This window comes from Podarcis erhardii (assembly GCF_964252035.2).
Source record: "Podarcis erhardii genome assembly, chromosome: 15".
Lineage (NCBI taxonomy): Eukaryota > Metazoa > Chordata > Lepidosauria > Squamata > Lacertidae > Podarcis > Podarcis erhardii.
This window is the reverse complement of record NC_138505.1, coordinates 11,829,640-11,855,105: the sequence shown is the minus strand read 5'-3', so window position 1 is coordinate 11,855,105 and position 25,466 is coordinate 11,829,640. Positions and strand designations below refer to the sequence as shown.

Below are 25,466 nucleotides of genomic sequence, written 5' to 3'. Positions count from 1 at the left end.
AGCTACCACTGTATTTTATTTTTTAACTTAACTTTATGCGTTTTAAAAATGTTGTGAGTTGCTTGGAGATCTTTTTGTGTAACAGGCAACAAAGAAGTTCAAATAACAATCACCACCACAGTACTCACCTTGATTTCAGCCTGCTTGGTGCCACGAGCACAATCCCAGACAGACAGCATGTGCTCATTGGACTCGTCTATCACACATAAGTATGCCCCCTCATCCTGGAGGGAGAGAGGAACACAGGAAGTTGCTTTACAGAGAGTTAGTACAGTATTGTCTACACTGATTGGCAGCAGCTCTCCAAAGGTCTCAGGCAGAGAGTCTTTCTCAGCCCTATCTAGAGATGCCAGGGATTGAACCTGGGACCTTCCGCATGCCAAGGGGATGCTCTACCACAGAGGTTCCCCAGCTGTGATCTGGGGACCACCAGTGGTCCATGAGCTTCATTCAATGGAGGGAGAACATAGCCATTGTAGGTAGTAGCATCCTACATGATCATAACACAAGGTTCCATTATGGCAGGCATAGGCAAACTCAGCCCTCCATGTTTTGGGACTACAACTCCCATCATGCCTAGCTAACAGGACCAGTGGTCAGGGATGATGGGAATTGTAGTCTCAAAACAGCTAGAGGGCCGTATTTGCCTATGCCTGCATTATTGTGTGAAGCAATTAGCTCACTGCTTGCTCTGGGACCTATGGGGTTAACTTATCAAACTTAAAAGTGGAATATATACGTAATTTTAAAAATGATATATAAGGATCAGTGCTCAAGAGAATGCATGTATAATAGTATTTAGTGTGGGATAACCAGTCTCATATAACCAACATGCTTAAGTCTAATTAATGCATGAAGTAAGTTGTCCTGCCAGGCTTAGCTACATCACATTGGGAGGAAATAGGTCTACCTGAGAAGCTCAGCATGTGAAGAAGGTTTGAAATGATTGCTCCAACTCAGACCGCATGGCTCTCACAAGCCAGTCTTGAGTTCCTATACTAATAATTTAGGAACTTTCACCATTTTGTAAATAAGCTAGGTTTTACTGTCTGTGCTCTGAAACACATGAACCTGACCTTTGAAGCGTTCATAAGTAAACCCATTTTTAACTTACCAAACGTGAGATTTTTTCTGTGCTTAGGGAAGTGTAAGACTTTGGAAATAAACTTTTGAAGGGACATTCTGGAACTCACTTTAAAGGGCACACATTTTAAAGGTCTAACATCCTGTATTTCCACAATTTGTTGCATATTTTGTGGTTTTAAACCTCTCTTGGGGTCCTCCCACCAAAGAGTACTTGCCCCAAACTTGGATCTTGGCATCCAAAAATTCTCCTTTTTATATACCTATTTTTTCTTTGAATCAGCATATAGGATGGAGAAGTTGTAACACTCACAGCCGTGGAGAAAGCAAGGGAACCAACTCCTCTCTCAAAGCTGCCCTGACCAATTTCTAGCAGGGTGTTAAGGTTGGACGAGTCCCAGATGTGAACAGAAGGTTGCAGAGGCTGTAAGTGGGAAGAGAAATAAGAAAGGTCAGCATCCCTGTGTAAAGAGGTAGAGCAAAAAGAGGTAGAGATCAAAACAAGCCAGTACTGTATATAGAAAGCACATTGCTAGTTTGCTAGTAGCAGAATATTAATTCAAATGGACTATCTATCACAGAGTAATTAATTTTAAAATGTTATTTTATAATAATATGAATATCTTCCTTTCCTCAAGTAACTCACACCTGCTTGGTTTTCGATTTGTGCATGCACACACACACACTTTATTAATGGGTTCCATTTGTTATTTACACCTCATAACGCTTTGTTTGCTGATTGAAGGAGTACATTACTTGTACTTTCACTGCTGTCAGTAGCCAGACCAATAGAAGATTTTGCCATTTAAGTGCATTCTGTTTTGATAGGTTATTGAATTCCATCTTTAATGTCTGTGTAACCAGGAAGTGGGGCAGTTAGGTAATTTTAGATTCTGGACTTAGCGTGGTCTGATTGGGAGGCAGGAAGAGATGTTTTTCAACCCTGCATCCCCCTAAAGTTTGTTTACAAAAATATTTATATACCACTGTATCATAACGCTGTATCTCAGCGGTTTACAGCAATGTAAAAATGTAAAACCAAACAATGAAATCATAACAAGCTAAGAACAAGTTAAAAGCACAAAGAAATTAAAAGCAAGTTGTTGAACTACAGTTCCTATCATCCCATAATCCCTGCTAGGGATTATGGGGAGTTGTAGTCCAACAACATCTGGGTGCCAAGGTTGAAGAACACTGGTTTGGGCAGCATTCTGCATTACTTCAAAATGTGAAACGCCACCAGTCCTATTGAGTTTGGGAGCATTCTGGCTCATTTCACTGAGTGGAGCCCTAAACCTCTCTGCCCCAAAGTCTGAAATCTGATGGCACCACTGCAGCCAATTAATCTTATCTCTGGACAAAAAGCTTGTAAGCCATGCAGCTGAAATGAGGGGGGAAATCACAGCCTTGGGTGCCTCCCAGATCTAGGGGTTTACCTTGCCATCCTTGTCCACACCAGCCATCTGCCCCGAAGCAACACGGACTTTGTCAGGATGCACTGCTAGGCTGGAGAAAGAACAGAATCAGAAGAGGAAAGGGCCCGATCCACCATCTGCTCCCAAGCTCAAAGTCACCTAACCCCATCGCTCCAGAGAAGGTGAAAACCGCTTTGCTCAGATTCTCCGCCCTCACCCTCAATGGACCAAAGCAACGCCAAAATTCAGCATGTTCCCCACCACCACCTCTTGCCTTTTGTTCTAAGTGATCTTTGCGGTGCCCCTGCACCACCCTCTTGGTTCAGCACCCAGTGCAGGCAAACCAGTCACACTCCCCTAATCTGCCTCTGCTGGATGATTTCAGTGAATGGGGTGCTGCCCCACCAAGCTCAGCCTGCTCTCAGCCACCGAGCCCTGCAAACTTGCCTGCCTGCCTTCTTACTTACTTACAACCAGGCCAGCGGGTGGCTGTGCCTGTTGGCTTTTCCCTCCTCCTGTCTCAGTGATGCAGGGAGGATGGTTGGCTCTGCCTGTCATTGGCTCTGTCCCTGCCTGTCATTTCTTTTGGCAAATAACAGTCTACCAGTACCATTGGACGCCAGCTGCCAATGGTGAGACTAGGTGTCTGTAGTGGAGTGCCTATTTCTTGCATCATGGGAGAGTGAGCACAAGTATTTGTCTGTATGTTTCCTGCGCCTGTCCCTGTGTTGTGGGTGTAAGGTAAAGGTAAAGGGACCCCTGACCATTAGGTCCAGCCATGACCAACCCTGGGGTTGCGGCGCTCATCTCGCTTTATTGGCCGAGGGAGCCAACGTACAGCTTCTGGATCATGGGGCCAGCATGACTAAGGCACTTCTGGTGAACCAGAGCAGCACACGGAAACGCCGTTTACCTTCCCGCTGGAGTGGTACCTATTTATCTACTTTCACTTTGAGGTGCTTTCGAACTGCTAGGTTGGCAGGAGCAGGGACTGAGCAACGGGAGCTCACCCCATTGCGGGGATTCGAACCGCTGACCTTCTGATTGGTAGTCCTAGGCTCTGTGGTTTAACCCACAGCGCCACCCACGTCCCTCATGTTGTGGGTGTACATACAGGTAATATACACAGGAGTATGGGAGCCGGTTGCGGGTCTGGGAAATGGCTCCCGCAACTCACCAGCGCACGCAGTCAGTGTGGCGCAGGTAGTGGCGTTGTGTGCGATGTTGCACATGATACAGCACAACCACACAGGCGATGAAGTAGACCAGCTCTCCTGACGTCAACACATAGAGGTTGGAGCGGCAGTCACGGCCTCGGTATCCATATCTGGGACGGGCGTCAAGGAGCAAAGAACCGACACAAATGCAAAACGGGGAGGACAAGGGAGACACGCCTGCCTGCTCTCTGTGTCACTGGGGACTCATCCGATGGCTCTGTCTTCTTTTGTGATAACACCCCTGTGAGGGAGGCCACTATTTCAGGGGCCCAAATGGTGGGACTCAAACCAGGGAGAACCGGGTGCTAGTCCCTACTCAGTTGCAAAGCTCAATGGGTGACTTTGGACTGGTTTGCTTAACTCTCAACCCAACCTGGGTAAAAGTGTGGGATCTGTGTATGCCAACCTGAGCTTCTTGGAGGAAGGCTGGGATAGTGATGACAATAATACAAACAAACATAGGAAGCTGCCTAATCCCATCAGACCATTGGTCTATATAGCTCAGTGTTGTCTACATTGACTGGCAGCAGATTTCCAAGGTTTCAGGCAGGAAGTTTTCCCCCCAGCTCTACCTTGAGATCCTGAGGACTGAACCTAGGACCTTCTCCATGCAAAGCAGATTTCTACCACTGATCTGCATTTCTTTCCCTCAACCTAGTCAGCTAGAAACAAAAAACAGAGAAGGTAGAAGCTAAGTGTAAATTTAAATAATAATCCTCCTCCTATGCCCTAGATCTGCATGCTTTAATTCAGAGATAGCCAACCTCATGTCCTCCACACATCATGGACTACAACTCCCATCATCCTTGACCATTGGCCATACTGGCTGAGGCTGATGGGAAACAGAGTCCAAAAAACCTGGAGGGCGCCATTTTGGCTACCTTTGGGGCACAGTCAGTGCTCCTCAGAGGCACTCCTCCAGGTGCCACTGCCATGTGGGGTAAGGCATAAAACACAGAGAGAAAGGGGGGAGGGGGGAATGAGCGTTATCTGTCTGCTTCTATTCCTCTCCATTCTTCCCGTCCATTCTTCTCAGTCTCTCATTTTCTCATTAGCCAGCCTGGTGCCATGCTGGCTGAGGCTCATGGGAAACAACACCCAAAGGGCACCAGGTTGGCTACCCCTCCCTGAGTGGGTTTCACCGGGGAAACAGTGTTATTCTGTGGTGGCTACTGTGCTTTAGGAAAGGCTGGGTTGGGAGGGTGGTGGAACAAGGAAGGAGGGCTCCTCCTTCCTGAAAGGATACACCCAGTCCAACTTCAGCTTCTCGGTCGGCAGCTCCATGCGCAGCTCCTCGTAGTTGAGGAAGTCGGAAGGGATGTACATGGTGATGGGGCGGCCACGCAGGAACATCTTCGTGGAACGTCCTTCTAAAGGGGCGGAAAAACAGAAGGAGGGAACAGGTGGGCATCAGCAGCTGGAGCAAAACAAATGCCAAACCCACCTTGGCCCAAGAAGTTAATCTGCATGTCTTCTGCTATGGAGGTCCTGCCCCTCAAACGACCAAGCATCACCCACTTTTCAGAGCTCCTGAAGCAACCAGAGAATCAAGTGATAAAACTTTGCCTAGGCTCCTATCTTAAGGATGAAGAACCTCAGGCCTAGGGGTCAAACACAACTATCCAGCCCTCCCTCAACACTCTTAACAAAACTACAGCTCCCAAGATTCTTTGGAGGATGTCATTACTGTTTAAAGTGCTGTCAAGAGTGCCTTAAATGTATGGTTTGGATGTGGCCTAACTCCACCACAGGCACCACCAGATGTTCTGTCTTCCATTACGAAGAGCCTGCTGCATCTGGCCAGTGACCCGTTCAGTCTAACATCCCGTTCTCACAGCAGCCAGCTATATATCCCTATGGGAAGCCTGCAAGCAGGAACTGAGCACAACAGCACTCTCCACTCCTGCAGTTTCCAGAAGCCACTACAGTCGAACAGAATCTGTTCCGGAAGTTCGTTTGACTTCCAAAATGTTTGGAAACCAATGCACGGCTTCCGATTGGTTGCAGGAAGCTCCTGCAGCCAATCGGAAGCCACCAAAGCCACACTGGACATTTGGGTTCCAAAGAACGTTCAAAAACCTGAACAATCACTTCCAGGTTTGCAGCAGCCAAAACGTTCGACTCACAAGTCGTTCATCAACCAAGGTACAACTGTATTCATAACTTGTTGGAGGAAAAGGCCACCAGTGACTACTAGCCATGATTGTAGCAATGCTTCTGGATACCAGTTGTGGAAGCTACAGGAAGGGAGAGTCCTCTTATGTTTGGGTTGTGTTTGAGGGTTTCCCAGATTTATCTTGGCAGCCACTATGACAACAGGATGCTGGACTAGATGGGCCATTGGCCTGATCCAGCAGGGTTATTTTTACGTTATTAGAAGCATACCCCCTCCAACAATTAGCCTTTGTAGTTAGCCTATCCTCTGGATTTTGCCTAATTGTATTTTAAAGTCAGCCAATCTGGTGACCATCTCTACTTCCTGAGGGACAAACTCAGGAGGATTTCCTTTTGTCTGTCCTGAACCTTCCAACCTTCAGCTTCATAAGACGCCCCCAAGTTCTGGTGTTAAGATAGAGGGAGAAAAACTCCTGCCTGCTTTCTTCTCCCAAACCCTCCAATGCAATCGTTTCCGAAGCCTCACCTTGGTGCATCCGTCGAGCACTCAGTGGCCCTATGCAGAGGGAGAGGAAGGAAGCATTAGGCATTTGTAGGAAAGAAGAAGGGGCTGCATCTTTGCCTGGAGCAGCCTTCACCAACCTGGTGCCCTCCAGAGGTTTTGGACTACGACTCCAACCCACCAAACAGCTTTATTGTCCCCTTCACTATCCTTGACTTTGAGAGCTCACCTGGACTTAGGGAGGGATCCTTTGTTCGGCTGCAAAGAGAAAACAAAACATTAAAGGGGCCGGTCAGGGTTTACATATGTGGTAGGTAACTTAGAAGGAAATGAACTGTGGAATAACCAGCGCTTTTTTTCAGCCAGAACTGAGTTCCAGCGCCTCTCAGGTGGGCGCCATTGCCATTCTAAGAGAACAAGGGAGGTGTTCATGGCGAATTCTAGCCCCCCTTTTTCTAGAAAAATAGCACTGGGAAGAACACTACCTCTGAGCATGCACACAATACCCTATTACTCCCCACAGAGCAAACATAACCAAATCCCACGTGGCAATATATGGTGTGTGTCTATGTTTATGTGTATTTGTGTGTGTTGTAGACAACAGATTAGCCAACATGCTGCTCTCTGGATATTTTGGACTACACCTCCCAATTATCCCCGATCAATGACCATGCAGGCTGATGTGAGTTGGAAACCAAAACACCCAGAGGGCACCATGTTGGCTATCCCTGGCTTATAGGGAGCAGCCAGAGTCACCAGAGATCATCTTCAGTAATACTCCTCCAGGTGCCCTGAAGTGTTAGTTAAGGTGGGCAGCAACCAGCAAGAGAGACAGAGTGCAAATCTGTCCATTTCCATTTCTCTCAGCATCTCATTTTTTCCCAGTCTTAAATTCAGTTCCCCACAATTCCACATCTATTTGCATTTTTAAAAAATCTTCCTGTAAATTCATCAGCATTTTAGTGCAAACATCTCCCAATACCTATTCCCCGTAATACAATGATATTTTTTTGTACTTTATTTTCACTAATATATGCATTTCTATGCACACACCATTTATTTCTATACAAATTACTGGGCTGGAAAACTGCATTGCAAAGTCTGGAGAAATTCAAATTTCAAAAGATAGCTGTGTTTTGGTTCATACCTTGTTTTGGGAAATGCAAATCAACTGGGTTTGCCTTTAAATGTGGACTGACTCAAATTCCTCCCCCCCCCCCATTCCGAAGTGGGAGGCAGAGTCTTTTTGGTGTTGGTGCTGTGGTTGTGGAATTCCCTCTCCAGAAAAGCCCACCTGCACCACAGTTATATTTCTTGCACCAGGCAAATATTTTAAAATGTATTCCCTCACCCCCTCCTTTAAGGTATTGAAGTTATATTTTATTAGTGTATTTTTTCTTTTTTGCAGACTGCCCCTGGGCATCTCCAAATAAACAATCCAGAGTGCAACCTTGGGGTGGCACTGTGCTTTTGAACATGCACAGAGTGCATGCTCCCTCACCCTCAGGGCAAATGCAACCAAATGCCACTCATGTCCCTAAATCAGAAAAATGGGGGTGATACATGGTATGTGCCTGAGTGTGCCTCACTTCTCAAAGCTGCTGGAGTGGTTGAAGAGGTTGGCTGAGGACGCAGCCTTCTTGGAGAGGCGCTGCTTCGTTTTGGAGGGTTTGTCGGAGGAGCTGTTTCTCCGCAGTCTGGGAAAAAAGAAAGGGGGAATAGGTAAGGTGCCGCACTATGATGTCGTATCCAACGTTAGTCCTATAGGGCTAGACTGTCGCTACTTTCAGGTGGGACTCAAGAACATATAGGAAAATTTAGGATGTGCAAATAGAACTGACTTGGAGCTCTTGCACAATAAATTCACTTCCCTGAAAGATCAGACTTTTTGCAATAAGAAAAGTGACAGGGAAATGCACTGGGAAGTGTGGGATGAAACGTCCCTTTGTGCAACATGATTGGTGCTCCCCACAAATAAATCAGAGTGGAATGTTCATCAAATAGCCAATTTTGTCCAATCTCCCTGCAAATAAATCGGAAAGAATCCTCAATAAACAGGTCAGCTGGAAGCGCCTCTACTCCAGGTAGGCCTATTGATATTAACAGACAAAACCTAACTCAGGTCCATTAATTTTGGTGGGTCTACTTAGAGTGCAGTTGTTCTACCTCTACTGTCAGAGCTAGTAGAGCTTTGAACACCATCTGCTGGGAATCACAAGTTTGTAGGGTTGTCCTTGTGCTCATGTCCTGCTTGTGGGCTTCCCTTTGTGTAAACAGGATGCTGGACTAGATGGGTCTCTGGCCTGATCCAGCAGGCAGACTCTTCTTACATTCTTATGGATGCAACTCAATCATTGTTTTTGTAGACCACTCAGAGATTTGCTTACAATCCAGTGGAACAGAAATTGTGTTAAATAAAATAAATAAGTAACAGAGATGCATCCCACAGTCAAAAACTCCCCTGTTGTCCTTTGCCTGCAAGAGCAGAAGTTGTTTCTCTTTGGTGTGAGTCTATTTTGCACCCACGGATATTGGCTGATTTGCTTCTCCTCAGGGTGCTGTAGGCCACTGAGAGGGAGCAACCCTGGTCATCCCCTTCTTCTAAGGAGAAGTGGCAGTAGCAGTAGAAGACAGGCTCTTTCTTCTGAGGAAGAGCTCTTCACAGCCCGAAGAAGAAGAAGAAGAAGAAGAAGAAGAAGAAGAAGAAGAAGAAGAAGCTGCCTTTGACCTTGTGGTGTGGGGGCAACGCTCTGCCCACAGCTGCAAATAGAGCCTGGTTTTTACCAAACCTTCAATTCAGCCAAGAGAGAAAGGGGCGGGCTCCTCTGAGCAAGCAGGAAAAGAAGCTCAGAATGGTAGAGGGGGAGAGAAAGGGGGAATCACAGGACAATAAGTGACCCAGAGACAGGGCCGACCTGAGACATTTCGCTGCCTGAGGTGAATGTGTGCATCCCCAAGTCAACACACACCAGACCCAAGGTTGGTCACGCGATTTTGGCATCTGAGGCAGAAAATCTCACGAACGACTCTCCTCTGACAGGAAATATGGAGCAATAAATAAATAACTAGCTCCCATTGTGTTTCCTTCATGATACCCAAAATCAACTGCCTGAGATGGCTGTCTATGGATAGCGCCAGCCCCAGTGTTTCCCTTTCTCCTAAATCAGGAACCCCCAGCTTGTGAGCCAGATTTGGCCCACCAGCCCTCCTGATTTGGCCCATGAGGAAGCTTTCCCCAACCACATTCAGCTGGTGTCAGGCGTGGAGCAGGTAGAGATGTGGCTGGAGAGCAGGAGAGAACCATGTTATCAGCGGGTGCATGGGAAGTTCAATCCTGAATGGTCTCCATTTCCCCCCAATCCCGTGGGTCAACTTTGGCAGGTGGGTGGGGCAACCCACCTGTCTGTCATCTGCTGTCAGTTAGTATGTCTGCTCCAACCTACTAAACTAAACCTCATCTCCACCCAGCCTTAAACCCAGGCATATGCATATAGGAAGCTATGGTCTCTGGCAGAAAGGCTCCATGTCTTAAACAACCTTTTTTCTCTTGAATCTGGGAATAGGACTCTGGAGTTTTGCTGATTTTTATTTATTTTTAAACACCCACAAGACTAAATCCAGAGCAATGATAACTTTATGAAACACTCGCCCCTCTTTCTGTTTCTCTCCCAGAAGAATCCAGCCCAGTTCCCTCAGCTTTCACACTTACAGCTCCTTCTTGCTGGACATCAAACTCTGCACAGCTGGGACTGGTGAGGCAGGGGTGCTGCTGCTGTTGCTGCTCCCCACTTCCAACGGAGGCTCAGGGGATGCTGGGAGCTGACCCAGCGACTGAGCTGGGGGTTGGGACTGCCCCACGCTGGAGACTTTGTCTCTGCTGTCTTCAGGGGGAGGCTCCCCGACATCTTGAGTTTCGTGGGGGCAAGTCCTAGGAGAGTGGCAACCAGTGCCTCGAGCCTGGGGTTCCTCCTGAACCTTTTGCTTTTCCTGAACATTTTGCAACTCCAAGGCAAATCCTGGGTCTCCTCCTCCCTCGGCCTGCAACCCAAAGGAGTTCTTAACAGGTTCCAGAGGGCCTCCACTGGCTAAGCCCTCTGTGAAGCCTGTCTGCCCAAGGGTGGAAGGGGCTTGGTCTGTCTGTCCTTGAACCACTGAGCTCTCCATCTGCTTAAGATGCCCGTTGCTTAGGTACTGGCTCTGCTTTGCCTCCAGCATGGAGGACTCCTCTGTTTGCGTCCCAACGCTGACCCTTGGTGAGCCCTGGGCCCTTTCAGCTGAAGGCACTGACTCCCTGTAGCCTCCAGGTTGCTGCGCAATAGTGGACCTGCAAACCAAAACACAACGTGAATTGTGGGATGCCAGATTGTTTCAGTCATCTTTGTAAACACCCTACACACCCCTTTAAAAAGTCAACATGTCAAATGTGTTTCAGAAAGCCAAGCTTTCCTCCCAGATGATGGAGTTATTATGCAATTACTGTGCGGTAACAGAGCCACTGGTGGTGTAGTGGTTAGGGTGCTGGGCTAGGACCTGGGAGACCAGGGTTCAAATCCCATCTTGGCCATGAAGCTCTCACTGGGTGACCTTGAACCAGTCCCTGCCTCTCAGTCTAACCAACCTCAAAGAATTACTGTGAGAATAAAATGGGAGGGGGAAGAGAGTTCCTTAGAGGTAAGTTGGGATATGAATGTAATAACAAATCAATAAAGTCAGCAGTAAGTGAAAGAAAACACTTCTGGGGGGGGGGGGAGAATGGTGTTATATTCTCTGTGACTAAATTCTGCAGCTTGAGGTGGTGAGAAAACAATAGAATTTCCCTCAAACAGAAGAGTAGTAGTTGTTGTTATTTAAATTTGTGAATCACTTTATCTTGCCCAAGGGAACCCAAAGCAACTTACAACCAAACAACATACTTAGTTAGCTACTCCATCACACAGTTCCACAAACAGTCATAAATTGACACAGCTCACAGTCAAATTCTTCTGGGGTTGTTTTTTTAAATCATTGAGTTTATTTTTCCTTGGATACATATTTTAAATCTATTTAATTGGTATATTGATTGTTAAATTCCACTTTGTCTGTTTTAATGTTCATGAAAAAATATGCTGAAATTCTGGTTTTACTATTAGTCATAATAATAAACATTCATTCATTCACTCCACCACACTTAGTTAACCACTATACAGCACTTCCTCTCCTTTTACTTCCACACTCTCAGGTACAGTACACAGAGCTAGAGCCAATGGCAGGTGGAGCCAACTCATCCTCCTTCCTGCCGAGTTATACAGTGAGTAACACTGAGACTGAAGAGGAGGAAACAGGCAGGGTCACCTTCCTAGGCTGGTTATCAGTAAGATGGCAGGCAGGTGGGAGCTGGCTGAGGGCTGGCAGGTTGGTGGGACAGGGCCCCATTCGCCCTAACAGACCAGCCTCCATGGTTTGGGAGTGAGCTGCAGATGGTCCCATAAGTGCAGTCTTTTCTGGGGCCTCAATTTCCCCCCCTCAAAGATCCCTTGGCAAGTACCTGAAAGAATCATTGGAGAAAGCAGCAGGCAGGCTCCAGAAGGCACCATTGTCTTGTGGAAGGAGTGCAGGATCTTTGGTATCTGACAGACCGGAATTTGCTGCAGTGAAAAAGGAATTTGAATTAAAGCAACCATTCCCATGAAGCAATCTGACGGCTGTAAGCAACCTGCCATGTGAGGACTGGGTCTGATTTTCACATGAAGTGGGGATTTCCACCTCCACTTTAAGCCCCTGCTCACCCAGGCACTTGTCACTCTACCTGGCTCACTTCTGGTATGTGACCTGAGGTGAAGGGAATAATTTTGTGCACCTAAGAGCAGGGAGGTACAGTTAGAAAGGTTCACCTCCCCTCACCTGTATATATGCACCTTTCTTCCGATTAAAAGCTACCATCTGCTTTGAGGGTCTTTCCTTTTTTTTAACAATCAAGCGGTATATACATTTTTATGAAACAAACCAACAAATAGATAGCTGCCCATCCTCACCTTCAAGCAGCTGTTGCCTAAGCAGAGGGATCTGCTGGTCGTAGAAGCTGAGCCTCCGCAAGGCGTCTGCCAACGCCGACTTCACCAGCGTCAGCTCCTCCTCTTGGCTCCGCAGTCGGGAATCGAGGTCAGTGAGCCAGGCCGGGTGGCACAGGATAGTGTTGCTACCCAGGAGGTTCTCACCTGCCAAAGGAGGGAGCTGTGATTAGATTTGAGAACCTGTGCTTTTAAAATGTAGGAGGGCAGGTTAAGGGGAACCTTTGGCCCTCTGGATGTTGCTGAACTACAACTCCCATCATTCCAGGGCACTGGCCATGCTTGCTGGGGCTGATGGGAGCTGTAGTTCAGCAACATCCAGAGGGCCAAAGGTTCCCCACACCCGTAACAGGGTTAGGCCACGTTAACCTCATCTATAATTGGGGATCTATCTAATAATGTATTGGGGAAGAGCTGTAGCTCAGTGGGAAAGCATCTGCTTTGCATGCGGAAGGTGCCAGGTTCAAATTCTGGCATCTCTAAGTCGGGCTGGGAATGTCCACTGCCTGAAACCCCGGAGACCCACTACCAGTCAGTGTTGGCAGTACTGAAAGAGATGGACCAACAGCCTGAGTCAGAGTTTACCTGTGTTCCTAAGGTATCATAAGCATTGCCTTGCTAGAAACTAGACCAAGCTCCATCTACTTTCACATACCATTTCTAAAACAACAACTAGACAGATGCATTTGGAAAGCTTATGAGCAGAGAAGGAAGGTTGCCCCTTTCCCCCATTGCTCGTCCTCAGCACCTGTTATGTAGGTACATACTGTCTCTGTGTCTGAAGGGTCCCATGTGGGCTAGCCACTTTTAGATGAATGCTGCATGGATTTATTTTGTATTTCTTTAAGTTAATTCTGCATTGTGCCAAAGAAAGGCTTTAGAAAAAACCAAAAACAAGTCTGTCCTGAACCCAGTGCCAAACCAGTTCCTCCAACTTCAGACTGTAACGTCCTCAGGGCAGAGAGCAGTTTACATTACTGTAAAAAACAAACACCAGGTACATTGGCAGCCCTACATCAGGAATATGGAAGCTTTTTGACCCTGAGAGCCACATTCCCTCCTGGGCAACCAAATGCCAGTGGCAGGCGAGGTCTGAGGCAAAAGTGGGTGGAATAGTGAATGTAAAATTTCCCTTTGTACACTAGGCTAGTTTCCACACCCACACCCACACACCCTCGATCCCCCATCTAGAGAAGCCTGAGGCATTATCAGAGTTCAAGGATACATTCCAGCCGGGGGGGGGGGGACGGGGGACTCAAGGTTGTGAAGCAGAGCCGGTGAGGGCTGTGGAGAGGTAGCCTGGCCAGTGAGAGTTTAGAGGGCCACGTGGAGAGGTCTGAAGGGCCACTTTCAGGCCCCAGATTCCCCTCTACTACATAAGTAAAGGTAAAGGGACCCCTGACCATTAGGTCCAGTCGTGGCCGACTCTGGGGCTCATCTCACTTTATTGGCCGAGGGAGCCAGCATACAGCTTCCGGGTCATGTGGCCAGCATGACTAAGCCGCTTCTGGCGAACCAGAGCAGCGCACGGAAACGCCGTTTACCTTCCCGTCGGAGCGGTACCTATTTATCTACTTGCACTTTGATGTGCTTTCGAACTGCTAGGTTGGCAGGAGCAGGGACTGAGCAATGGGAGCTCACCCCGTCGCAGGGATTTGAACCGCCGACCTTCTGATTGGCAAGTCTTAGGATCTGTGGTTTTGCCTACAGTGCCACCCGCGTCCCTCTCCTACATAGAGCACAATAATAGCAACATGCCCCCACATGAAAAAACCCCTAGGAGCAGCTTTTCTGTTTCAGCGCTGGAGATTGCAGCGTTCCTCCAAGCGATGGCTTTTGTGTAGCTCCAGAGTCCGTGTGTTCCTATACCAAGAAGAACTGGCCCTTATTTGCTGCATTTAAACACACACATGTTCTGCCAGAAGCCACAATGGTCACAAGTGTCTATAATTAACGCAGCAGGGGGAGATGGTTAAGGTTTCCCGCACAAGGCCCGTCCTGGGGTGCCACAGTTCACAGAGGGAGGGAGGCAGAGGAGAGGCCTGCTTGGTTCAAGCTAGGTCCTCTGGCCCACATTGTGCAGGCAGCAAGCCCAGTTCTTGCCTCATGCCCAGCCAGCCTTGTTTGTGCTGGCAGCGGAGGACAGTGGCAGTTGGGAGGAAACGACTCCCGCCTTAGACATTCCTGACGCCACCGTCAGCTCCACAACATGGTCCCCCTGCCCCCCTGGGTGCTCTAAGGATGTGTGGGAGACGCAGAGGACCAAGGGGGTCAAAATGGCTTAACCCTTTACTACCCTTTTCGCATAACCTATAAGAGGGTGGCTGGAGGAGGCCAAAGACCCACCTGGTTCAGCATCCTATTCTCACAGTAGCCAACTGAGAAGCTTACAAGCCAGACCCGAGTGCGAAAGTAACTCTTGGCACTTGCTGTTCTGAGCAACTGATATCCAGAGCTATATTGGCTCCTTAAGAGTATGTAGAACATAGCCATTGATAACCTTCCCCTCCAAGTTGGTAGACATCTCGCAGGAACAAATTCCACAGTTTAGCTATGTGTTATGTGAAGATGTACCTTAGTTTGTCTATCTGCATAAAGTAGAGAGGCCTGGCCACTTTCTCCAGGCCATCTACCAATTTGATACACCTTTATCTTGTCTCCCCCCCCCCTAATTACGCGCCTTTTCTCTGGACCTAAAAGCCTCCCCCCAAAAAACTAAAAAGCACATCTTTACAGAGGACAGCTCTCTAAAGTGACCTCTATTTGAGGGTTGTCCAGTCCAAGTCTGGTTTAAAGGTAAGGAACCACAAGAAGGGAGGTTAGGAGTGGCCTTGAAATTGCCAACCCACCGTTAGCTACGCAGCTCTTCAGTAGACTGAGCAGGCAGGCAAGTGCTATGTGTTTTTATTTAATTATTTCTCAATTTGCAGCTATACTTTTGCAAATTTTTGTCAACAAAGGCCTCCTTGACGGAAAAGGGCTAGGAAATATTTCCTGTCTGGGCTGAGACTTTGCCTCAGCAAACAACAAGCCCTGGCTTTGGTACATTCTTATTGTTGGGAGTAAAGCAATGACACTTGTAACTGTGGTAGCAGGAGTCAGAAAGGCAATGCGTTCTTCCCTTGCTGATTCCTTATTGAGCAGATTGCTTTTCTCTCAGGCTTTGGTTCCTTCCTGCTGCTTCTTCAGTGCTACTATTGGACTTTCATTTCGTACACCTCACAACTCTATAATGGCCATACATAAGCTTGTATTCAGAATGGCTTTGTTTGCCAGGACTAATAAACTGTAAGTTTCTTTTATTCTCTCAACCTTTTTCAGCCCAAGGGCCACATTTCCCCCATTAACAACCTTCCAGGGGCTGCATGCCTGTGGTGGGTGGTGCTAAAGGCAAAAGTGGGTGGAGCAATAGATGTGACTTCAACCATGGTTCATTCCAGCTGTGCAGAAGAGATTTCAATACACACACTCCCCTCTCTCCATCCAGGAAAGTAAGAGGCCTTGTTGCAGCTCAGTGACACATCCCATCTCGACAAAAGCGTAAACATAAGCCAATGGGGTGCTGTGGTTAGAATGTCAGATCAGGACTTGAGAGAGACCAGGGTTCAAACCTTACATTTGCCTTTCAACCTAACCTGGGTTGTTGTGCGGATAAAATGAGAAGGGAGAAAACCATGTATGACACATCAAACTTAGAGAAAAAGGGGGGCTATGGAAGGGGGGGGGACAAAGGCATTGATGGGGACTTCACAGGGATGATCCAGGCCAGGCGTCAGCAACCTTTTTCAGCTGTGGGCCGGTCCACCGTCCCTCAGACCTTGTGGTGGGCCGGACTATATTTTTGGGGGAGTAATGAATTCATTCCTATGCCCCACAAATAACCCAGAGATGCATTTTAAATAAAAGCACACATTCTACTCTCGTAAAAACACCAGGCAGGCCCCACAAATAACCCAGAGATGCACTTTAAATAAAAAGACACATTCTACTCATGTAAAAACACGCTGATTCCCAGACCATCCATGGGCCAGATTTAGAAGGCGATTGGGCCGCATCCAGCCCATGGGCCTTAGGTTGCCTACCCCTGATCCAGGCTATAGGAAAAGGACTGCAAGAGTGAGAAGGAAATTGCACATAGAGGATCTCGCTGTGCCCCAGATCTTGCCCTTATGGAGCAAGAGACTCTCAATGGCTCATAAATAGCTCGCACTGTATGGAAGTGGATGCAAATATAAAATAGTGCAGCATTCAGATTCCCCCCTCCCCTTTTTCTTCAAGGTACCAAACACACCAGCTGGAAGTTATACAAAGAAAACAGAGGGAGCTGGCAACCTTGCTGCATGCGACGAAGCAGGCCGAAGTGTTTTCCAGCCTGAGCCAACAAGGAAGACTTGCTGGGGTTATTTTCTTGTTGGATAAAGCACCCCCCTTGATGAAACCACATCGCCTCCTTCCTCTCTCTCTCAACTACCCCCCCCCCCCAAAGACTGAGAAGTGGGCGGTAAAGAAGGCCTCTGTCCAACAAAAAGAGGATGTGGAGAGGACTCAAATGAAGCCTGGATCTGAGAAGCTGGTACAAAAAAAAATAAAAATGGAGACTTATTTCGTCTCTGTGCTGAGGAACACAGAAATCAGATGGGCTTTAAAGATAAATAATAGCCCAAACAGGCTCCGCTTTGTTCAGATTTTCCTCCTCCGCACACTCATCCCCCCAAAACCTTTAAACAAAAAGGCACTTTTTCCCATGACCTTTTCAATTCACATCTCCCTCGCCCCCAGTATGGTCAACTTAAAGGGGGAAGGGATAGGGCAGGAGGGCCTTGCCTGCTCACTGAAATTTCAGACTAGACCAATGGTCAGTGTTAGAATGGGAAGTTTACATTCCAAGTTCAAATAATCATTCAGCCACATATTTTCCCGAATAGTGCCCTGTGGCATCTACAGCAGGAGTAGGGAAGTTTTTTTCAACACAAGGGCCACATTCTCTTCTAGGCAGCCTTCCGAGGGCCACTGCCAGCAGTGGGTGGAGCCAGAAGCAAAAGTAGGCGGAGCAATAAATGTTAAGTTTACCTTTGTACAATAGACTTGCTTCTGCACATACACACCCACTTTATCCTTCATTCAGGCAAGCATTATCAGAATTCAAGGGCACATTCCAACCACAAAAAATCCATTTGGGGTATGAAGCAAGGCCAGTGCAGGATGCTGCCTAAGTAGAGGATGTGCAGTCTGGGAGAGTTCCAAGGGCCAGATAGAGAGTTATTGAAATATACTCGGAGTCGCAAAGTGATTTCATGCTCTTTATTCAGCTCATAGTGGTGAGGAGGAATGAATGAATGTCCCCTCAAAGTATCTGCCTGATATACATTATTTACACAATGGGCTGCACATGATTGGCTAATTCCGGAATTGTACTGTAAACCAATCAGGTTGTGGATTCACTTCAATCTGGAGCATGATTGGGTGGTTCCTGCCAACCAATCATACTGCTGCATTGTTCTAGGACCAATCAGACTGCTGCATTCTGAATCCTATTGTTCTAGGACCAATCAGACTGCTGCCTTTTGGATCCTATTGTTCTAGGACCAATCAGACTGCTGCAGTTTGGATCCTATTCGACTCAGTACATAACAGTTATGAAGGGCCAAATTCAGCCCCTGAGCCTGATGATCCACCACCCCAGTCTACAGAATAAGGCCGAAGGTTCTTAATTCAAATTTCTGCTTCCTGGTCTCACCTTCTGACAGGGCCTGACTCTGAGGAATTCTACACCACACCTTCCCTGCTCCACGCCCAAAAACCAATAAAGAAATACTGGATTTCAGGAGTCTTATAGCCTTGCCCAGGCCCTGGTGTGCTGTGCGCATGGAATGCCAGAGCATCCTCCTACTCCCTCTTGGGCCTTTCAGTTTCCATTAGAAAAATCGCCCCCACACTCACACACGCCCTCCACCCTCCCCGCCAAACACGTTGGGTGACATTTTTGGGCAAGGTGCTCATCTCAGGAATTAAACCTTCGGGGACAGGCGCTTCCTAAGCCTCTCCTTGGCTTCAGAGGGGGTGGAGAAGAAAGCCAAGTCATTTTCAAATTGAAGCTGTCAGCTATATATATGCTTCCAGTCTCTGAAATGGCACAGCATCTTAGACTGGAAAGTATTTTATCTTGTGAACCGCCCTGAGATCTTCTGATGAAGGGTGGTATATAAATCTAATAAATAAGTACGTAAATACATAAATAAAATAAGTATCCATTATGCATTAAACACCAATGCTTCACAGGCCAAGCGACATAACCGAGTGTGCCCTTTTTAAAAAGCATCACTGATTAAAGGGGGGGGGGAATTTCCCCATGTGAAATTCTTTTGTGGCAAATGTAGTTTCCATAGATGTTAAACCACAACACTTTATGCATCAAGCAACATAACTGGGTGCCGCCACCCACCCACCCCCGCACTCCCAGCACCACAGATGCAAAAAAGTGTCCTCATTTTATTAATAAATTCATGTCCCACCTATCCACAATTCTGAAATTCTTATGTGGCAAACTTAAGTCTTTATATGTGTTAAACCACAATATTTCTTGTGCCAGGTGACATAACTGGGTGTCCATTTTTCCTAAGCACTGCAGATACCAATTTTTTTTTTAAAAACTCATTTTGAAATTCTTCTTCTTATTTTTTTGCAGTTGTAGCCTTCACAAGGCTGGGTTAGGCCTGACTGGGGTTTTCCCAGCTACTCATGTCTGGCTCAGTCACTTCTGGTTGCCGGGCTACATATGGAGAGAGGACGGGGGCGAAGACACCCACAGTTTACCCCAGCACCCAATTGGGGAGCAGAATGTGTGTGTGTGTGTGTGTGTGTGTGTGTGTGTAAGAGAGAGAGAGAGAGAAACAGTAAATTAATAAATGTGTCCGTCTGTTGTAGGTGAGAAGGATAAGACCCACCAAACTCTTATTTCCACTTCAAAGAAGACGACTTTAAATCGAGAACAGAATGAGGCAAAACCTCAAAGAGAGCATTGTCTATATTTCTCTTGAGAAAGAGCCCACAGAAGGGGCTTAGCCCCGTGGTAGAGCCTATGCTTGGCATGCAAAAGGTCCCAGGTTCAGTTCCTGGTATTCCCAAACAACAAATAGAGACAACACCCATCTGAAACCCCGGACAACCGGACTTCCGGGTTGGCGCCATCTCTGAATGGCGGACTCCCTCCGAGCTCCGGAGGGAGCCTGCTCGGCAGGGGCTGGGTCCTACCGCGCCGGCGACGCGGGGACCCTCAAAAACCATGGGCGCTGAAACCCATGGACATGGTGACTCAGCTGGCACCTTTTGCGCCCCACCGACCCGCGAAGGAGCCTTTTTAAAGGCTGCGGAACGGGTGACGGGGGGGTGGTGCTTTGAGTCCTCCGCTTCCCCTGCCGAGCGAAGCTGCATGCCATTCGACGGAGAGCGCTGACTTCTTCTATTGAAAATTTGGACTTAAAAGAATAACCCGTGAGTAATTGGAACCTGGACTAAAAAGGGGGATAATTTTTTTAAAAAAAATTCGGAGCGAGCGGGGGAGGCGCAAAAAGGAAGTCAGCCCCCCCCCGTCGTAGAGGAGTTAAAGTAAAGGATTTGACAACTAAGATCGAGCGCAACCCTATTTTGACAAGGTTACTAACTTCGCGATGGAAGATTATAAGACTGAGCTGGAGGAGAAAAGTGGAATTGAATTAAAAAGCACCCCCCACCCCGAATCCTGGGAGCGATTTGTGAGAGCGCCGGGAGAAGAGAAAGAGAGGTTTTGACAGCTGTCAAAGAGCTGTCAAAGCGGAAGAACAAAAATGAGAACTTTGTTACGAGGACTTTGCCGGTTACATTTGTTATAAATTGGATACAAATTGCTTAAAACAAGGAATAACAAGTTATTTTGACTGGTGGGCGTGATCTGGAAGGGAACTGAGTTATTGCAATCCACCTAGAGGAGCTGAGGGATATTACAAGTATTGTTGGCTTGGAACTTGAATAGAACTTTTTATCTCCTGGGAAACTGCAGGAATGGAACACTATTTTGTCTACAGAGGTCTACACACTAAAGGAGACAATAGATTTATCTATTGAAGAATGGAAGGGACTTGGCATAATGTTTTGTTCCTGAATAACAGAGCCTCTGCAGAGGAATTAGAAGCTTTTGGAATTAGAACATTTGTGCAGGAGAGCAGGGGGGAAAAAAGGAGGAGAGGGATTAACAAGAACAACAAGAACAACAAGAATTGGATAAAGTTGGAAGTGGGAACATTTGGGACATCCAGATTTGAAAAGTCTAAGAAATAAAATTGGAGTTTTTACTCCTAAATATAAAAATCTGGATGGAAGAAATGGGCCTTTTTGAGATAGACTCCTTCCAAGATTGGACATTCGAAATTAAAGATGACTGGTAAAGGACTATGGCCTAGATAGATGTGGGAGCTCCAGGAAGACATCAGACGTTGATGAACATTGGGAACGCAACCGGGAAAGGGGGGAGGGAAATTTGGAATCCAAAGGGTGTAAAATTATATTTGATTATCTTAATTATATTTTACAATTTTATTTTAATTAATTATATTTGATTATTTTAATCTGTATTGTATATTAAAGGAGGGAACGTGCGGAAGGGAACAGGTCGATTTTAGGGGATGGGAAAATATTTTTAAAACTGGGCTAATGATAATAAGTTCAAAATCTGGGATAATAATTTGCTGAATTCATTTGTAAGAATTGGAATACAAGAGGGGGAGGGGAGGGGAAGTCCTGGAAAGATGTTACTGAAAATAAGATTTTAAATTGGGATGTTTTGTTCTTTTTATTTTTTTTGTAATTGGAAATTTCTAATAAATATTATTTAAAAAAAATAAATGAAACCCCGGACAACCACTGCCAGTCAGTGTAGACAATACAGTGCTGGTGGACCAATGGATTGCCTCCAGATCAGATCCACACCATACATTTAATGGCTTCCCCCATAGAATTCTGGGAATTGAGCTATAATTCCCAGCACCCTTCACATACTATAGTTCACTTCCCAGGATTCTTTGTGGGAAGTCATGTACTTTAAATGTATGGTGTGGATGTGACCTCAGTATACGGTAGCGCCTGTGTTTCTTGAAACACTCTCAAATTTTTGTGATCTGCTACTGCTTCAATTATTTCTCTCATATAACTCTGGAAGTTGATTCAATCTACACAATTTTGCAGGTCGGGGGAGGCACGTTACTCAGTGAGTGAGGGGTCTGGTTTCCCCTGCTCCATTCCTCCAGTGCACATTTACAAAATGTACATTTGCACAATCCGAATTCAGATGAGGAACTGCAAGCAAGGAGGAACAAGAGAGTGGCAAACTGATTCTGGATAACTCAATCCAAAAGAAATAATTTGATCTTGCCGACTTGCTTTATGTTTGGCAGAGCAGGCCAAAAAAGAAGTAGGCCAAGGGGTGAAGGATGAGATGCAATCAGGAGACTGAGCCGCTCTGGATTTCACAACTCTGGCTGCAAGGCACAATGTTAGCAGGAAGTGTAGCTGTGCAAGGAGAATAGGGGTCTTCTAACAACACTCAGCATCCTTAATGAAAGATAGCTCCCACAATTCTTTGGAGGGAAGCCATTACTGTTCAAAGTGGTAGACTACTGTTTTAAATGTACAAGGCAGTTGTGTCTCAATACACTCAAACATAATTTCTCTTTTCCAGGAAAGTTTGGTTTTGAGCATGAAGTCTGCTCTCCACCAGTATGTCTGAACCAAAAGCAGGAACCTGTCCAGGAAGGCCCAATTTATGACACACCACTTGAAAGACCAGCCTGGGCAATATAACACACCTGGCGTTGGAAGCCGAAGAACAAGACTGCAATCTCATTATACTGGCAAAAGGAGGGGCTAGTTTTCGGATTCAGCTGCGGCTAAATTAGGTGTTATATAGTGTATTTCAGGTGTTCAGAGCTCTTTGTTCATGTTGGTAAAGTAATACCCTGCAAGCGACAGCCTTTGAAAGTCGGCCTGTATTATCTCTATAGTTTTGCCTAATTACACCTAGTAGTGAGACACTGAGGCAAGATTTGAATGAGGGACTTTCCTGGTCACACTATTAACTACGTACTCTGCTAAACTACGCAGAACATTATTATTTCTAACCCAGTTGGGTTGATATTTTTTTTATAAAGCTTCCCACCATTGGGGGAACTTATATGTTCCCTGTTGAATCACAGCTGGTTGCAAAGGATTCTGGGATATGTTCTATGAGTCTGCTCATTTCACATGGGGCACTATCCTAGATATTTAGGCCTCATCAAAACTGTTTCTTCTGAACTGATAATGCCTCTTGCTCACACCAAATACTACTCTGTAGCTGCACATCTGATGGGTAGCAATGACAGATAAGCCAGGAAATATTGTGCACCGTTGACTAATCTTCTCAATGATAAGCTTCTGAGGAACCCCAGTGAAAAACTGCCGCTCGAAATTACAGTCACAAATGAATATCTCTTAATACATATTAGTTAGCGCTTATCACCCCTCTAGTCTCCCTGTTTTGTTCTCAGCAAATGGTCTGGGTAGTTAAAGGGTGGCAATCAAAAAAAGCTTTGTGTCTTTGCTTAGCCATGAAGCAAACTGGGTGGTCTTGCTCAAGTCTTTTTCTCTAAGCCTAACCTACCTCTCAGGGTTGTTGTGCAGGATAATATGACAAGCAGCAGACCTGAGCTCTTCGTAGGACAGGGAGGGATATGAATATGATTAAACAAGTAATACTTGCTTTTGTAAAAGGGTTGCCCACTCCAGGCCCTAAACACAGGGTGGGCTTTTATGTCTCACTCAACAAATAAAGATGAAACAGATAGGATTACACACTATAAACCCCTAAAAGAATCCTGGGAACTCACAGAGCTACAATTCCCAGCACACTTAACAAACTACAGTTCTCAATATTTATTGAGGTGGGTTTTGCTTTAAATGCTTGGGGGGGGGGGGCAAGCGATGAACTCAATTGGTGGCTCCTGATTTCGTAAAATGTAGAAGCTCCGCCCCACATCCACACTGGTCATGTCCTGCTCTACTGACTCTGACTCCAGATGTTGCAATATGTGGCTTCCTCTAAGCCTCAGGACTAATGAGAAGTATGTCAGGGTGTGAGTGAATTTGTTTATATGCAAAAATGTATCCCAAGCAGGGAACGAATCCCTACAGGTTCTTTGCCTAGGAACAGAAGGAAGAAAAAACCACTGTAGATTTGCAGGGATAAAGATTCTATCGTGCACAAACTTGGGGGGAAATTTTGGTGTTATTTAGAAGGCATTATAAATATTGACGCTATTTAGCTTTAGAAGGGAGGGGGCAGCCTGTCATTCTAGCAAAGGGGAGTGTGCACGTGTACACATTGCTGCTTAATAAACAACAAAACACTGGGGGAGAAGTGGAAGGGGTAGTGTGTTTTTTTGTGTGTGTGTGTGTGTGTGTGTGTGTGTGTGTGTGTGTGTGTGGCAAAGCTTGGTGCCAACTCCAAATACTGCTAAACTCCAACTCCCATCAGTCCCCACTAGCATGGCCAATTTAGCAACATCTGGAGGGTCACAGTTTCCCTGTACCCTGTTCTAGACCAATCTTGTCCCAAGCTACCAGGGATCACATATTAAATGCACTGACAGAAGTGTATAGCAGAGATGGGGAGCCCATGGCCTTACAAACGCTGTTGGACTTCCGTTCCCATCAGCCCCAGCCAGCATGGCCAATGATCAGGGGTAGATGGGAGCTGTAGTCCAGCAACCATAGGTACCACAGCGGGCAGAGTCTTCCAACACACTGACTGTAGACCTGTGGAAATCCACATCCACAAGACATTTGCACATGCTTCTCAGATTAAAGAAGGAAAAAAAAACACATGGGCAAACCTCATATGCACAATGCTCTTGCACACAGGCTGCATGTTATTTCCAGTGTGGAAACTCTGCTCACAGAATCTCACACACATATACATACACAACACTTTTCTCCTCCTATGTTGACGTAGTATATTTATACAGGGACACACACACAAACCTCTTGCTTCCCCCGGGGAGAGATTCACACAGTGCGTACTTCCCAAACCCTTCCCACCAAACCAACCCACATTTCCTCTGCAACCATACACTGCATGCACTAGGCACACAACTCTCTCTCACCCTATGCCTCCGAGCTCCTTAACAGCAACAAAATCTGCCCTTGCTCAACAGCACAATGCCCCCTGAACCTTTGCACATCTGCAAACCACCTTCTAGTGGTTTTAAGGTACTTGGAAAGGAGTAATAATTGCAAGTTAGGGGAGCTGGATTCTTTGCTTGTTTATTCCATAAAAGCAGCAGAGCAGGCTTAATAATAATAATAATAATAATAATAATAATAATAATAATAATAATAATAATATCAAATCCACTGTGTTATGGGGTCTACCACTCAGTAAGCGCGTTCAGCTTTAACTCCCAAGTGAGCATGCCTAAATTTATAAGCTGAACGACTCGATCCTTCGTTTGTTTACTCCGATGTAAGGCTTGCTGTGTCCCTTTTAAATTCTCCAGGACGTTGAACGCGGGTTGCAGCTTCACCCACGTGTTTGTTTGTTTTTACGCCACAAGAATCCGCGTTTGTGTTGTGGGGCGCGGGGCGGAGGCGATCTCCAGTCCTCTGCGCTCCCAACCCGACCTCATCCGGGAGTGGGGGGAAGCAAGGATGTCGCGGGGAGAGATCGCGCTGCGCCCGTTTCAACCCGCTTGGCAACCTCGCCCCGCTTCTGTTGCCCCACCTCTCTCCAGCGCCCCCTCGCGTCAGGGCGCGAGGCAACTCTCCTCCGCGCTCCTGTTCCCCAAGTTCCCCCCGACGGGGAGGAAAGGGAGGGCGTCGGGTCTTTGCACGGGGCAAAACAAAAATAAAATCAGAATAAATCACAAGCTCACCGTTGGGGCTGCGCTCCGGGTAGCCGTCCATGCTGGTGGCCGAGCAGCGCCGCGCCGCGCTTCCATGCGCTCTCCAGCCGGCGATCGCGGGTTTGTCGGTCCCCCTCCTCGCCCCGCGAATGAGCCAGGGGATGAAGGAGCCAGAAAGG

At 46.7% G+C, this 25,466-nt stretch overlaps 1 protein-coding gene and 1 long non-coding RNA gene across 2 annotated transcripts in view; one reads left to right on the top strand and one right to left on the bottom strand.

Annotated features, from left to right (window-relative positions):
• The window catches only part of EML3 (EMAP like 3), a 44,345-nt gene extending 18,879 nt beyond the window's left edge, over positions 1-25,466 (bottom strand). The window contains exons 1-12 of the mRNA XM_081840891.1: positions 25,318-25,466; positions 12,344-12,526; positions 11,857-11,956; positions 10,042-10,656; positions 7,922-8,029; positions 6,562-6,590; positions 6,357-6,386; positions 4,962-5,085; positions 3,676-3,825; positions 2,520-2,589; positions 1,397-1,507; positions 129-224 (exon numbers count right to left, since the gene is read on the bottom strand). Of these exons, the coding sequence (XP_081697017.1) occupies positions 129-224; positions 1,397-1,507; positions 2,520-2,589; positions 3,676-3,825; positions 4,962-5,085; positions 6,357-6,386; positions 6,562-6,590; positions 7,922-8,029; positions 10,042-10,656; positions 11,857-11,956; positions 12,344-12,526; positions 25,318-25,348 (1,647 nt within the window). The 5' untranslated portion in view covers positions 25,349-25,466. The remainder of the gene's footprint in view (positions 1-128; positions 225-1,396; positions 1,508-2,519; positions 2,590-3,675; positions 3,826-4,961; positions 5,086-6,356; positions 6,387-6,561; positions 6,591-7,921; positions 8,030-10,041; positions 10,657-11,856; positions 11,957-12,343; positions 12,527-25,317) is intronic.
• Positions 14,727-23,151, top strand: LOC309330161. Its single transcript, XR_014151328.1, has 3 exons — positions 14,727-15,175; positions 15,540-15,667; positions 22,089-23,151. It is a non-coding gene; the product is annotated as an uncharacterized lncRNA (long non-coding RNA).